Source organism: Oryza glaberrima, chromosome 9 (assembly GCF_000147395.1).
Source record: "Oryza glaberrima chromosome 9, OglaRS2, whole genome shotgun sequence".
Lineage (NCBI taxonomy): Eukaryota > Viridiplantae > Streptophyta > Magnoliopsida > Poales > Poaceae > Oryza > Oryza glaberrima.
Window position 1 is genome coordinate 21557206 of NC_068334.1, and position 15826 is coordinate 21573031.

General features: G+C 43.7%; 3 protein-coding genes across 3 annotated transcripts; 1 reads left to right on the forward strand and 2 right to left on the reverse strand.

Moving 5' to 3' along the window:
- Positions 1-272: 272 nt before the first annotated feature.
- Positions 273-4965, forward strand: LOC127784670 (beta-amylase 2, chloroplastic-like). Its single transcript, XM_052312009.1, has 10 exons — positions 273-810; positions 1701-1886; positions 1967-2047; positions 2124-2327; positions 2513-2707; positions 2812-2976; positions 3227-3487; positions 3634-3852; positions 4011-4230; positions 4316-4965. Exons 1-10 carry the CDS (start codon positions 424-426, stop codon positions 4342-4344), a joined length of 1947 nt encoding a protein of 648 aa, XP_052167969.1. The 5' UTR covers positions 273-423; the 3' UTR covers positions 4345-4965.
- On the reverse strand, positions 4908-8328 carry LOC127784671 (uncharacterized). The gene is made up of 5 exons (XM_052312010.1): positions 7332-8328; positions 7137-7195; positions 6314-6442; positions 5720-5855; positions 4908-5554 (listed from the first exon to the last, which is right to left on the reverse strand). Exons 1-5 carry the CDS (start codon positions 8010-8012, stop codon positions 5246-5248), a joined length of 1314 nt encoding a protein of 437 aa, XP_052167970.1. The 5' UTR covers positions 8013-8328; the 3' UTR covers positions 4908-5245.
- A 282-nt stretch (positions 8329-8610) lies between these two features.
- On the reverse strand, positions 8611-15812 carry LOC127784669 (cleavage and polyadenylation specificity factor subunit 2). Its single transcript, XM_052312008.1, has 18 exons — positions 15571-15812; positions 14438-14606; positions 14258-14354; positions 14062-14188; positions 13865-13980; positions 13391-13485; positions 13155-13306; positions 12730-12787; positions 12560-12667; positions 11935-12187; positions 11661-11842; positions 11383-11478; positions 11189-11287; positions 10773-10904; positions 10518-10562; positions 9635-9799; positions 9181-9255; positions 8611-8971 (listed from the first exon to the last, which is right to left on the reverse strand). Exons 1-18 carry the CDS (start codon positions 15717-15719, stop codon positions 8873-8875), a joined length of 2217 nt encoding a protein of 738 aa, XP_052167968.1. The 5' UTR covers positions 15720-15812; the 3' UTR covers positions 8611-8872.
- Positions 15813-15826: the final 14 nt, after the last annotated feature.

Consider the following 15826-nt stretch of genomic DNA (forward strand, 5'->3'; position numbering starts at 1 on the left):
AATGAGTCAGTTTGGGATGGCATGTACCTATTGGATCGTGTTGTATTTACGGCCAGCTTGATGTGCCTACTCTTTGATTGAGCAAAACAATACTGAATTCTCCGTATACGATTAGGAGTACAATGATTATTATTGAGTAATGAAGCGGTTTGAGTATTGGTTAGTCTGGCCGCCCGTGTGCGTGCGTGCGAATAATGAAGGAATGGTGGTGTGAGGATGGATGCAGGAGCAAAAGGCTCCTCCTCATCGTATCCTGGCCGTCTATCCATTTCGGCATTTCCTCCCACGGGGAGGGGAGGGGAGGCAAGTGTGGCTCCCACGCGCGAGCGTGCCAGGCATATGACGGTCGCACGCGCGAGTCGAACCCTAGCTAGCTAGGCATCTGGATCCACACACACACCCACACGCGCGAGCGAGATCCCGATGCAGCAGCAGCAGCAGGCGATGGAGGAGGATGGGGTGAAGGAGGAAGAAGAGGAGTACTACTTGGAGGAGGAGGACGAGGGGGAGGAGGAGACTCGGCCCCCGCTTCAGCAGCAGCAGCAGGTGGGGTTGGGGCGGCGGGGGCGGGCGCGGGAGGAGAAGGAGCGGACGAAGCTGCGGGAGCGGCAGCGGCGGGCGATCACGGCGCGGATCCTGGCGGGGCTCCGGCGGCACGGCAACTACAACCTGCGAGTGCGCGCCGACATCAACGAGGTCATCGCGGCGCTCGCCCGCGAGGCCGGCTGGGTCGTCCTCCCCGACGGCACCACCTTCCCCTCCTCCTCCTCCTCCGTTTCCCAGCCGCCACCCACGCAGCAGCAGCTTCAGGTATGAATCGAACGAATGCAGCAGCAGATGTGTTCCTGTCTGTTCCCCTCCCTCCCACTCTTCTCTTCTCCTTGTCCGCTCTGCTCTGCTATGTTTAAAGCTGGCTGGCAGGCAGCTGAGCCTGAGCTCAGTGAGCTGGAAGCCAAGTACCGGAGAGTTATTTACCCTGTTCCTTTCATTATTTTATTTATTTTTGACGTCATAAATAGGTCGCATCCGGTACTGTAGGAGATATGTTTTCAAGTAATGATGACAAAAGCACCCCTCATAACTCATCTATGAGCCCTTTTCGCCTCACGGAGAGTAGATATATATTCATTATTATTTTAAATCAGGCTTCCGTATCCAACTTACGGAGAAGCATATGTTTGTCTGGAAGGACATATAACGCTGAAATTATAGAGACGGGGTATTTCTTATTATGGTAATTTTGAATTAAATAGGTACATAAAAAAAGACGGAGCATTACAGCTTGCAAGTAAAAAGACAGGCCGAAATTAAAGGGCTACCACCGTCCAAATTAAGCACACAATATATAAAGATCGTTTATTAGAAATGATTTATTTAAAAATTAAAATTGAAAGTTTGGTGACCGTCGGTTTGCACATGAGACCGAAAAGGGAGAAAGTGGCAAATTCATTGACGCACGGGCAAGGGCAAGGGCGCGAGGCAAAGGGGAAAGGTGGTTGGGAAACGTCTAGTCCTTCTCTCGTGGCCTCCGTAGGCTTCCCTTCCCTGGAAACGCGCGCGCACACTCCCAACTCTCTCTCTCTCTCTCTCTCTCTGTCTAATCGTTATATTTACGAGTTCCAACGATCGAGCGCCTCCCCTCGCTTGGGCTAATCATAATAATCATGATTTCTTCTCCTGCGCTCTTCTTCCTCCTCCAGCCAGGCCGCCCCTCCATCGCCGCGCCGCCGCTCCCCTCCTCGCCGGCGCCTCCCCTCCGCGGCATCTCCATCTCCCCCGTCGCCGCCCGCCCCATCTCCTCCCTCCGCTCCTCCTCCATCAGGATCATCTCGCCGCACGCCCTCCCCGACCCGCTCCTCTCCCTCCCGTCCATGGACCCCCAAGAGGTACCTCTTCTTCTTCTTCTTCTATCAGCTACTACTAGTACGTTACGTACGGGCATTCAACCTAGCTGGCTTCACTGCAGGTGCCCGATCTGCTGCCCCCGCGCCCACCGGAGCGCGACTTCGCCGGAACGCCATACGTCCCCGTCTATGTCATGCTCCCGGTAGGTACATCTCTCCTTCCATTCTCTTCCTCGCACCACGCCGCCCGCTCTTATGTATGTATGTTGCTGTCTGTAGCTTGGAGTGGTCAATGGTAATGGCGAGGTGGTCGACGCCGACGTCTTGGTGGGCCAGCTTCGGGTACTCAAGGCTGCCGGCGTCGATGGGGTCATGGTCGACTGCTGGTGGGGGAATGTCGAGGCCCACAGGCCGCAGGAGTACAATTGGACCGGTTACAAGCGACTCTTCCATATGATCAGGGAGCTCAAGCTCAAGCTGCAGGTTATTCCTCCACTCCACATTATATTGTCATGCATGTCACCCTTTGTTGTTAATCATGTTTTGGTGTTTATGCGCATTTCAGATTTCAGTACCGTGCTAATACAGGATCTATTCATTTATCCTCTCCAATTTTACCCTTTCTTTCATGGTGTTTCTTTTAATATCTTGTCAAAATACTTACTTAGGTGGTCATGTCATTCCATGAGTGTGGAGGCAATGTTGGAGATGATGTGTCTATTCCTCTCCCACATTGGGTAACAGAGATCGGAAGAAGCAATCCAGATATCTACTTCACCGACAGGGCTGGCAGGCGTAACACGGAGTGCCTTTCATGGGGCATTGATAAAGAAAGGGTTCTTCAAGGACGGACAGGGGTCGAGGTATTCTACCCACTTCTCTAATTACGCAATCCACTAATTCTTAATGGGAAGATCACAATCCGTTGTGTTTATGTGTTTATCTGTTTCATCCCTTATTGATTTAGGTATACTTTGACTACATGAGAAGCTTCCGAGTAGAATTTGATGAATATTTTGAGGATGGTATCATTTCAGAAATTGAGATTGGGCTAGGGGCTTGTGGAGAGTTGAGGTATCCGTCTTATCCAGCAAAACATGGGTGGAAATACCCTGGCATTGGAGAATTTCAGGTAAAACTTCACCCTTCACACTCTGTTCTTCTCCTGCGTTCTTTTTTGGGTTCAATATCCTATCTTAATGAAATTTGGTCGGCCTAATCCTTCCGTCGACCCAACAATTTTTGGGTTCAATATCTACTCATTGATGAATTGACAACCGTCACTTAATGATCTGGGCAAGAGCACCAGATTCAGGCTATTTACCCTTGTAAAGTTTTCTTATACAACAAGAGGGTTCACTTGAGAATGTATTTTGCTGCAGTGCTACGACAGATACTTACAGAAAAGTTTAAGAAGAGCTGCAGAAGCACGAGGACATACCATATGGGCAAGAGCGCCAGACAGTGCAGGCCATTATAATTCTGAGCCAAATCTGACTGGATTTTTCTCTGACGGAGGAGATTATGATAGCTACTATGGTCGTTTTTTCCTCAATTGGTATTCCCAGGTGTTGGTGGATCATGCTGACCGTGTATTGATGTTAGCCAGGTTGGCTTTTGAAGGTTCAGATATTGCTGTTAAGGTCAGTTAACTTCTTGTTGTTAATGAATGAAGTGCACAACTGTTTTCAGTATTTGACCATTCTTCTGGGGGCACGTATCCCTGTTTCCAGCATCCTAATCCTATAGGTTTGACATCAAGCTTGGTTTACACTTTGTGGTATGACAGGTTTCAGGTGTACACTGGTGGTACAAAACTGCCAGTCATGCTGCTGAATTGACTGCTGGGTTTTATAACCCATGCAACCGTGATGGTTATGCCTCAATTGCTGCTGTACTGAAAAAACATGGTGCAGCTTTGAACTTTACATGTGTTGAACTGCGCACTATGGATCAGCATGAGGTATTTCCTGAGGCCTTTGCAGATCCAGAGGGCCTTGTATGGCAGGTAGGGAACTTTCCATCATCCTAGCCATGGTTGCTGTTTTGCTTTCTCATCTACCTGGTAGCAGCTTAGTAGGCTAATGTATTTTTTTTCTGTTTAGCTGAGACCAGCTATCTTGTTGTTATGTCAATGCCTTATCAATTGGACGTATCGATTTTCAGGTGCTAAATGCTGCATGGGATGCTGGCATACCAGTAGCTAGTGAGAATGCTCTGCCTTGCTACGATAGAGATGGCTTTAACAAAATTTTGGAGAATGCAAAGCCACTGAATGATCCAGATGGGAGGCATTTACTAGGATTCACGTACCTGAGGCTCACCAAAGTCCTCTTCGAGAGAGCTAATTTTGTGGAATTTGAGCGTTTCGTTAAGAGAATGCATGGTAGGCTTAGCAGACCATGTTTACTGACAGTGGTTCCACCTGACGTAAACCTCAGACTTATGAATCTTGTCATGTTTGTTTGCAGGTGAAGCAGTTCTCGATCTACAGGTATAAGTTGTGTTCAGGGTTCTTACATACATACATATATATACATGCCATTGTAATTGGCATAGGCCTTATGGCTTATGATGGGGGAACAGAGATGCCATTTTTGTTTCGTAGGTTGTTGTAGTATACCATCAGCAGATTTTTGAACTATAGAGGGTTTGGCTCCATGGTGTAAAGCATACCCTTGGCAAAGGGTTGTCATGCAGAAAATTGATGGTTTCATTCGGAATGAGGTTGGAAGCAGGTGTATTTCTGTCGATGCGGCAGACATGATTTGTCATGAGATGAGGATTGGGTGAGCAGGTGGTATCCTTCTGAAAGATTTGAGGCTGTATTGAATAGAATGTGCTGATGCATGTTTATCATGGAGCAAGCGACATTAATGGAGTTAGCAAAGGTTCTCGCGGTGTATGCGTTTGTATTTGTTGGTGGAATGTCACTCGAGGATCTTGGCTGTATACAATACATACATGTGTTTTTTTTTGGGTCTTTTCTACAGTGTATGAGAAATGCATGTTTCTTACTGTCAAAACATTGCATTGCTCATCAGTACCGAGAATTTCTCTGAGTTTTCCCCATATTTTACATGAATATTTTATAACAACGGCTTACAATTCCTCTAGAAAACAATGTTTTCTTCTTTCTAGTGTGAGCATACAAGTTGGGCACAAAAAGATGTAAAACAAAAGGAAAAGCGTACCCACCACTAGGCAGATATACATACAAGAGAAATATGGACAACAAAAAATGCGTCGGTAGATACCATGAATGAATAATAAGGAAGAAAAAATAACAGCAGAAGTTGAAGTTGCATATACATAAATAAATAAAAAGAGATGATGAAAAGGTGCATACCAGGGGAAGGAAAGGAAGAAGAAAGAGGATGGAATGGAATGTACAGGCACAGCTAGGGAGAAGGTGAGCTGCGCAGCACAATGTGGCCTGACTCGTCCCTGTCGAAGACCCGCTCGATGAGGTCGTTCCAGCTCATACGCTGCCTGGCCATCGCTGACACCGGCGGGAAGCTCTCGCTTCTCTCCGGCTGCTCGCCGAAGGTGCCGTAAGCCGACGGCGACCGAGCGTCCGGCACCGAGAGCGTCACAGCCCTGCGCAGAGCTGCCTTGTGCTCCTCTACGTGCTCCCTCTGCAGGCTCTCGTTCCTCTCCATCCTCTGCTCCGATGGCACCTCCATTGTCTTCTCCCTCTCAAGCATCAACTGTTCATATGCACAGCCATGGTCACCATCAGACATTTAACAAGCAACTTGCAAGATGAATCTAACGACGCCGTCTCAACCACAATGGGATGTAAAAACGCCTGTGCTACATGCTTGTAAGTTGTAATCCACAGAAACAAAGGTTGGCAATATACGGTTTCTTACATCCAACGCCTTTTGTGCTTCCCTCTCGATCCAAATAATGGCATGGTCCATTGTGGCATTGCAGGAAAGAACTATATGCTCAAATCTACCATCCACAGGCACAGCTGTTTTCACCACTGGGGGGTATCTTCCACACCTGGAATTCAGGAACAAGTTCGTTTATGATCATGCTTGGAAATCTCTATTGTAACAAAAGAGTAGTAATCTGAACAAGACAAAACATTAATAAATTATCAAGAAAAACCAGATCAAATTAATTGGTATACTTGATATCATGGGACATCAGTGTATTCTAGTATTGACTGCATGGCTAGCGGTGTTAGTTTGAAATAGCTGAATTAGTAATTTAATACGGACAGCATAAATGGAATGATATGTTATTTGCACGTCCTCTTGGCACAATAAAGTTCAATAATCAAAGCTACTAGCATAGCATCTCTTCTATGTCTAATAGACCTGACTACTATCAAAATCCTACCAAACAAGCCATTAACCTTTTAATATCAGTACAGTCAGCAAATTATATATTTCAAGAGGGGCCTCAAGATATTTTTGAGTTGTAAAACACCAAACAAACAAGAAAAAAGGGAGTACCTGAACATTTTTCTCTCTACAATGTGATATATCCGACCTGGTGCATAAAGCCTCCTTGGATCTTTTAACATAGCATCTTCAGGTATGCAAGTGTCCCTCAAACATCTGATACACAGCAGGCAGGGCAAGCTGCCAAAAAAGAGGAGATGATCCAAGTTTAAACTTGTTTGAACCCAATAAGCTGGAAGGAGAAATGAAGCTACATCCAACTTACTGCATAGCATTGCTACAAGCAGAGAAACAGAAAAAATCGGATCAACCACCCCATCCCAAACTAAATGTCATTTTCTATCTCCACTTTTCTAACTCACTGGTGCATTTGCACTGTCCATCAGATCCTCTATTTCCTTCCTCAAGTCATACTATACATATCAGCTATTAGCTGCTAATTGCTTGGGTCAAGTCAGATACTAGCTGTGATTACTGAAGTATAAACAGAGAAACTTTCTATAACTTTGAAAATCACAAGTAAACGGCATCAACTTCTTTAGGTCCCTACAAAGCTCTTACATAGACATCCAACAAGAAATATTGTGCAATCGCATAAGTTTCAGGCAATTATTAGCCACACAAGCCAGCTTAAGTAATAACAACATCAGTTAGCAAATGAAACAATGGATGAGCACATATGTTACCGATCTGCCTATGGAAGCCATCTCGACAATTGGAATTAACAAGCAGAAAGGTAGTGATGGTATTTACTGTAAAAGGAAAATTAAATGTGACTGGAATCATATATGTGATAGTGCTGCCTTGTATGACCAGTGTAGAATTGTGTAACGCTACTTTTGTAAAAGATTGGTGGGCATGGGCATATATGTACCATAGGATTGACTTGAAAATGTCTTCTAAAGGAGTGGCTGTCCGAGGCAAGAAATCATCCTGTCAATAAGGAGCTATAATTATTTTGTTGAGACAGAAGATGAAGAATGCAGATCAAGTGTGATGTGGTAGGAATGGTGAGGAGGAATAAGCAAGTATAGCAGGAATTGAAAAGGGGGAACAACGCTGGGCTCACTTGCAGGACAACAGAGTTGATAACGTCGGCATATCTGATAGCCAGATTGAGCGACATACATCTGGCAGGCGCCATGGCGTAGCACCTGATGCGGCTCCTGTGGAGATTGGTGCCGAGCTTGTCGAGGTTGAGGAGGACGACGACGGTGAGCATGGCGGCGATGCCGGCGCCGAGGGAGTGGCCAGTGAAGGTGAGGGTGTAGTCGGGGTGGTCGGCGAGGAGGTCCCGGAGGAGGTCGCACTCGGCGTCGAGAACCCAGGCGGCGGCGCGGAGGAGGCCGTTGTGGACGTAGCCGCCATGGAAGCGGCGCTTGCCGAGGCGGTTGTCGAGGAGGAGGGCGTAGTCGGTCTCCCTGGCGAGGTTGAGGCCGCGGAGGGCGAGGACGATGTCGGAGTTGGGGTGGTCGAGGTAGAGGAGGTAGGGGGTGACGCGGCCGCGGGTGTCGGCGTAGGTGCGGCGGCGGACGACGCAGCGGGCGTCGAGGGGGTGGCAGGGGTGGTGGTCGTAGTTGGCCATGATGAGGCGGCAGAGGCGCGGGACGGGGGCGAAGTCGTCGGCGGAGGCGAGGCCCCAGGTGGCGCTGTCGCGGTCGCCGGAGTGGAGGCACCGCTTCCACGCCCACCGCGCGCATCCCAGGCAGTAGACGCATTCCAGCAGCGGGAGCCCGCAGGCGAGAGACATGCCTCTGCCCTGGAGGCGGAGCCCTGCTCTGCACGATTCGAGATCACTACTCCTCAGTCCTCATTCTCCACTGAGATCGCTGGAGTGCGTGGAGCGCCGCCATTGTTGCCGCCGGCGCCGCGGATTGGAGTTGGAACCGAACCGAATCGAATCGAAACTTGGATTCGCCGTTTGTTCGTTGGTTTGGTGTTCCCGGCGTCCAAGAAGAAGCGAGAATTTGATTTGGTTTGGTAGAATGAATGGCAGTGGGTATTTCGCTCGCTCACTCGCTCTTGTTGTCTCTTTTAGGAGAGCTTCTATGGACGAAATGGGGATCAACTCCAACTGTACTTCACTCACTGTTAACTAGGACTAGGAGTATATCTGCTGCTAATAAGCACTGTTGACAATTCCATCCAACAGAACCACTTGATCGAATCATATGCTAGGAGGAAACGACCTGAGAGAGCTTCTATTGTCACACTTAAAATATCATCGTATCGATCATTCAAAGTCGTGTATACGTACCTACTTTGGATCCTTTTATTTTCTTTTCCATCTACACCTACTCGTACTCTCTCTATATATAATAGCACAAGTCCAGCGTTTTCGACAGTAATAAAGTCAACATCAGGATTCAGGAATGAACCATTATCAAGTGTACAATAATATACAAAAAGCATATATATTGAAATTGTCTCATCAACACACCTCTTGGGTCTACTACTCTCTAAAATAAGCTAACTAAAACTAAAAAGGGATCTCGGGAGAGCAACAAACAGCATATTCTGGCGCTCAGATCCAAATGGATTAACGGTTCCTCCGTGTACAACAACATCAACACGAAAGGAAAGAGATGCCATAGTCCGGTCCATTACATTTTACAACAAGTAGAACTGAGAGTAAAGAAGCTCACGAATCTTGTAATAGTCCTCACACAGGGGCCCTTCGATCACAATCTGCTGGGAACCTGTGCTGCCCTGCAACCCACACCATAATTTAGTCACGTCAGTACATTCACAAACAAAACCACTTGAAACCGACGCGACGACTGATCGCAATTCAACGGTTTTCAAGAGGGAAATGAGAAATCAGTATAGCATGCTGTCCTTGAACAGCCGCAGCGGATCAAAGCCTGGCAATAACATGTTCACAGCGATATACTGGATGCTACTTCACCACTACTTACCTTTTGGCCAGCATCACCAATCTTGCGCAGTGTGATGTATTCACCACACCGTAAAGCACCACCAGCAAATTCAACCTGCAAGAAATCTCTTAGCCCTGAATTTCAATGGTTTCAGAATGTATCAACAGCTATAATTACTCATGCTTACAGCCTGGTTAACATCTGCTTCCAAGTTAGCCTATTACAGTTTTGTTAATCGATTTTGGTATTCCAGCTACTAGTAAGTTATGCAAACAATATTAAGTGTACTCCTAAGAGGAGCCATCTAACAACTGGTTCTGTATGGGAGCAGGAGTAACAGTTGTAACTGTCAGGACATGCTCTCTCTCTCTCTCTCTCTCCCTCCCTCCCTCCCTCTCTCTCTCTCTCTCTCTCAACACTGAAACGTGAAGGGCCAGTATATCCAGGAACTTAATATTATACAGTACTAACATATTTGAAAATGAAAACTTACCTGCAAACCTTTATTTGCCAGGAATTGCTTAAAATCAGCCAATTTCAAATCACCTACAAGAACTGACTTGTGGGCTGCTGGAGTTGACGACGGGGGCAACAAAGTAAGCTTGTCATCTGTTTTTCCAACCTCTGCATCTACCCATGCAATTTCATGCTCACCCAACTGCACAGAGTGCCAGTGTTAGTGCTTTCTTACTGCTAATCCATAACAACAAAGTGCAGTTTCAGGTTAGCCCCCAAAGGTTGTATACTTGTATGGGCAAAAAAAAAAAATAATCACAGGCTTGTGGTATCAGGTTCACAGATAATTTTGTCATGAAAGGCTACTTATGCTGAAAAACATTCAACTGAGTAGGGCAACAGAATGGACCATCCAGTAAGCAGTATGGAATCAATCATTTCTCAAAACTGTATTGGAAGGACCTCGGTCATTCATATACTTGTATGGGCAAAAAAAAAAAGAAATAATCACAGGCTTGTGGTATCTGGTTCACAGACAATTTTGTCATGAAAGGCTTCTTATGCTGAAAAACATTCGACTGACTAGGGCAACAGAATGGACCATCCAGTAACCAGTATGGAATCAATCATTTCTCAAAACTGCATTGGAAGGACCTCGGTCATTCATATACATATTGCATATGAAGTAACATTTTTGCAACAATAGAAGAAGTTCTGCCTTTTCTGGTTATAATCTTATTACTACTGAAACATGAATGGTCCTGGGAATCTGGCTCACTTTATAAGCAAAAAAAATCAGTTTGATAGCTTAATTTGGTTCAAGTTTATATCATCTGATAGCGTCCACATCAAGGAGATTTATTAGCACCAGTTGAAGGATAAAATACATTAATAGTGAAGGAGGAAACCAATGCTCTTACCTTCTTAGAAATAACATTACTCATTAACTTCTCCGAAAGTTGTACCTGAAATTACAAAGATAGTGAATAAGTTTGTGTATGTATGGAAATATATGATACAGTGATAGTGCAGTAAAAATGATTGGTAAATGGCAACTATTCAGTTTTGCCTCATGTTGTTTAAGTCATCGGATAAGAATTGGACACCAGCATCAGGCAACGTCTGCCCGTCACACATAATAAGAGTTTGGCTGTTAACATAAACGTTATACAGACCTTGTAAGCACATAAATCTGATGTCACATCAATAGTTTCTTCTATCTGAGGAGCATAAACATGCAAGTCTGAGTTCTTCGAACAATGCATTTTTAAATGCTCAGTAGCTTCTGCTGATCCATGAACCAAAACCTGAAAATGTAACAGGAGCTTCAGTATGTGATGGCATGTTTACCCTCAAGAAATAAACGGAAATGTAAATAATTGTATTTGTAAATGGTTTCCATAGCTCAAGGGCATCAATAATAATCAGTAAATAGGTTTAGGGAATTTCAAACTAATTTCTTGTTGAAAAGGGACAAGCTATATACGTGAGAAAAATATATGTTCCAAGAAGGAGATAATCATGTGTCAAAAAGTATAAATTCTAAATCCTAAATCATGGATGCTAAAAGAAGGGTATTTCCAGCACTTACAAGTTTTAATGGGGCCACATGAGCAATAACAGATTTTACAGAGCGCCCATCAGACCGACCTTCAAAGTCCATATATGCTAATGAACACTTGACTTGCACCTAAAAATGTTGATCATAATTAAATAGAAGTAAAGATTTTTCTAGAAATAAATAAACAGACAGACAAAATGAAGTAAATGGGAAAAAAAACTTACAGTCATCTCGTTGGAAATAACTTTTGAGGGTGTAGAATCAAGGAGTAGGCGTGCTGAGCCCTCATCAAGCATACTATCCATACCATCCCCAGCACCCTGAAAACAATTCATGAAAACATTGACATTCAAGTTTATTTTGTTGGCATTTCAAGTTTTTTCAGGTTCCAAGAAAGAAAACCCTAAACATAGTTGGCTGATATGCTCCAGGCAAAATTAAACCATCTGGCCACAGGGTTCCGATTGTAAAAAAAAGAAAAAAAGTACATAAGCAAACTTACGGGCATCAAAGTATTATCCATTTCTTCTTGCTTCATCAGATAGTCTTCAGGGTTGATAACCTCACCGAAGTCATCCCATTCAGAAGTATTTTCAAAGAAAGGAAACATTGGAGCAACACTTGATGATGGAGGGACAAATCCATCAATGAGAATATCCACATTCCCGCCAAACTTTGAACCAGCTGATGGAACCACAGAGCCAAGAAGGGTTGTTAACCACATATAATATATTGCATCAGATCGTAAAGGTCTTACAAACGCAGCCTAGCTATACCGTTGGATGGTTTGCGAGATGTGCTGGCATCAATAACCATGGGATCAGAAGCCTTTGCGTTTGATCCAAGAGACGCCTTCTTTTCCTCCTCTTTGTTTAGACTGGCCTTTAGCGCTTCCTCCTTTTTTATCCGTTCTTGTTCTTCTTCGTAAGCTTTCAGCTCATCACCAACTAAAGGAATTCGCTTGCTCATAGTGACCTTTACAGCTTTTGGAGGTGGATCTACTTGGAGCATGCGAGCTAGTGTCCCAAACTGGAATGGGATACTTTGTAATTAGATAGCTGTAGAACATAGATATATGATGCTAGAATTCTTTTGCTGAGTGAGAACAACACAAATGTTTGATCAGTTTTTGCAAATACAGAAATCTATGGAACATGAAGGCAGAGAGGATATGGTTAACGTGACGTAAGTTTGGATTCATCATCAAGATTCATGTTGTTTACACAAATTTTAAAAGTTTCATGTAGGTTGTAGCAATCAATTTGCTAAGGCCCCTTCAAGGTGTTGGACTACTTGTCACTTACAGGTTTGAAGCTATAATGGTTTGTATGTAGCTAGTTATTGAATGTATGTGCTGAGAAAGAAATAAACCATCCAGATATATTGAGTACATGGATTTACCTGTCCCTTCTCAGTAAAAAGTACTAGATTCTTTGCTTCATTTGCCATATCAACAAATATGTCATGAGAAAAGCCAACCTCCAAGCTTGCCATGGATGCTAGAACCACCTGCTAAATGTTTGTTAAATTCACATTTCCGACAGTATGGAGGAAATAAATGTTACTCTAACCTTTGGTGCATCTCCCAGCTTTTCAAGCTCATCTTTGTTTATTATCTGTGTAACACATCTGCAACACAGAAAAAACAAAAGTTGTAGAAACTAAACAAAACAATCATACAAATATCGTTCTTAAGAAAGTTATATATGAAGTTTATAAACAAATAATAGTATAGCGCTGATTCAGGAAAAGAGGCAGTTGAATTGGCTCTGATAATACAGTATTGTAATAACAGGACAGCCCAATGAGATAAAATATAAATATGACTCCATAAGGAGAAAGTAATAGAGGAAACATGTCTATTGGGCTGTTGAAATGTAAAATAATAAGCTCATCATGAATCTTCAGGCTTGCAATGCATAGCAATTGTCAATATGCACAGAATAAAACAAAACAATGAACTGAAAAAAAGGAAAGTAACAAGAATCATTCGTACTTTAATAGGAAGGCATTGTCTCTAGTGTGTTCAAAAGACTTTGAGATTGAATCATTCATCCATTCAAGAAAACTCTTGACATAATCAACAGTACTCGTAGAAACATTTGTCAGAAAGTAGATAGGGTAGATCAAATGCTGTTGAGCCCAGTACTGCAATAAATCAAGACAAAAGGTGAACATATTATTGACATAACAAAATAAAACAGTACGAGAACAAGACCTTCAAGATTTCACCTGCTCCAATATCAAAAGAATTTCAAGAACTCTACCAGCTGTATCAATCGGCAGTAACACACTACCACCACCAGTTAGAACTTTCACTAATGCATCTGCATGAAACAGGATGTCAATTAGACATCACAAGAGGATTCCCATACAGTAACTAAAACAAACCATATACACGATAACATATATTTGGAGTCTAAAATATTAATAGTTTATTATTGAACTCAACAATGTGTAGCACTAAAAAATAATTGAGAAATAAAAAAAGTTGTGTCCAAGTTGCAAATTTGGAAAATAGAAGATATATTCATCAGTGCTACTTTGATGGAGAAAACATAAGTAAAAAACAGCTTCCAACAAAATTATCATGAGCTGTTACCTGCAACCATGGCTGTGTGGGTATAGTAGTAATGCTAGAGCTGAAAGCATTTGAAAAAGAGATAGAGATAGAGAGCTATGATAATAACATGTCCAGTGTTGTACCAATGAAATCTTGATCCTGCTGCCTTTTGTAGACATGGTTGTTCAAGGCATTGTATGCATCAGTTATCAGAACAGCTGGCCGTACAAATGATCCAAGAGCAGTACCATTCAAATGCCTGGAAAAGCACATTGCTGTTATTATTTGCTAATAAAGAGAAAACTAAAATGACAAGAAAATGACAAAGGAAGGATTTAACCTCTCTTTACGATGGTTGAAGTCAACAGCATAAACAACATCCTCCCCATCTTTTGTTATCTTCCATACCGTGCCACCCAAATCATGCCCAGCAACATGTGGAGCAATAACTATTCCTTCACCTTTATCTGCCAATCAATAGTATGTAAGAGGATGTAATTTAGCAAAGGATATACATCAACAGCATGCTTACTGACCATTCAAAAGGTGGTTCTGTGAGTACTTCAATCTAACAACATTTTGGAATGCAGCATCAATATCGTCCAAAGTAAACAAGTCAAAATCTGAAACTTGCTGCAAAGGAAAATAAAGAATGGTTAGATCCACTATATGCAATGAAACAAACAAGAGGTTAAAATGGACACTAGAAAGCTTACCCGTCGTGATATAAAGTAATCATACAAGGTTAAAATGCCAAGTCTAAATACAGGTTCTGTGGCATATACTGGTGCAGATAGTCCGAGATGTTTCATAGCATATGGCAAAGCTCCTAGATGCATGGTATCGGCATGAGACAAAAGAACTGCATCTATTGTTGGTGCAACCCTGAAAAAAAAATACTGATCAAATTCATAATCCATAAAAATACTGAAACATGTTCAAGTGTTCCCTTCAATCTTTACAGATGTGTAATTTGAATAATTGAACAACAAAGATCATGGGAGCTTAAAATGGAACTTTTGCATGATTTTGAGGCTACTAGTACCAAACTGGTGAGATAATTGCTACTAAATCTATGCCATGATTACTCAACAATCAAGGAAGACGAACAAGAATAAGTTTATTCAGCATAGAAAAATAAATATAAATATGAGTCAGAGTTCAACCTGAAAGCAGGCTATCTATTACAGGGAGGCAAAAAATTGCCTTGATCATGCCACTCTATAATTGCCTTAAGATAGATATTCACCATTTAAGCAAATGAAAGCAATTACTGAAGGTTCCATGTAAAAACCACATGAAATGTTGAGGGGCAACGCCCAGTAAGACAAGCTTGAGAAGCAATATTAAGCACGGTTTAGAAACTCGAGCTACATCTTTCGCACATACTAATTAACAATTAAGGTCATACATAAACAACACATCAGTAAGTAGTCCATATGGTATGATGCAGGATCATGGGCACAATGTAGAAGTGCATATGCGTTCGTGCACACGGACCCACCAACACAAGTGCATAACATGCACCAAGCCTGACTATGCACAAGCACACCCGAACACCTGTCGGACTCAGCAATTCAGTTGAGGCAAATCAATCTCCTAAACCGACGATCTCATTCGTTACATAGCAACACAGATAACCCTAAGATGACAAAATCACAGCAGAGCCGGAGAACCCTTCACTGTCTCCAAGTGTAGGCAATTGAACGAGCAGGTGGCGCGCATGGCAACTCCATCCCCATCCCATCCGAACTCATCGCAGCATGCGGCAAAGGAGAAAGACTAGCACCAAAGCAGCTGACCCCGACTAGCCAAGAGGAGAGTTAGGGCGAAAATGGTGGAAGCGTACTTGGCGAGGGGTTGGAGGTGGGAGGGGTCGCAGAGGTCGGTCCAGCCGCAGTCGAGGAGGAAGCGGAAGCCATCGACGGCGAGCAGGTAGCAGAGGGGTCCCTCACCGTACGCTCCACTCAACGGAGTCACCTGCACCGACGTCCCCATCCGATCGATCCCCTTCGCCGGCGGCGGCGGCGGCGGCGGCGAGCAAGAAGTGGAATGAGAGAGAAAGAGTCCAAGTGTAGTAGTTGGGCCGCTCGAGAGGCTTATGC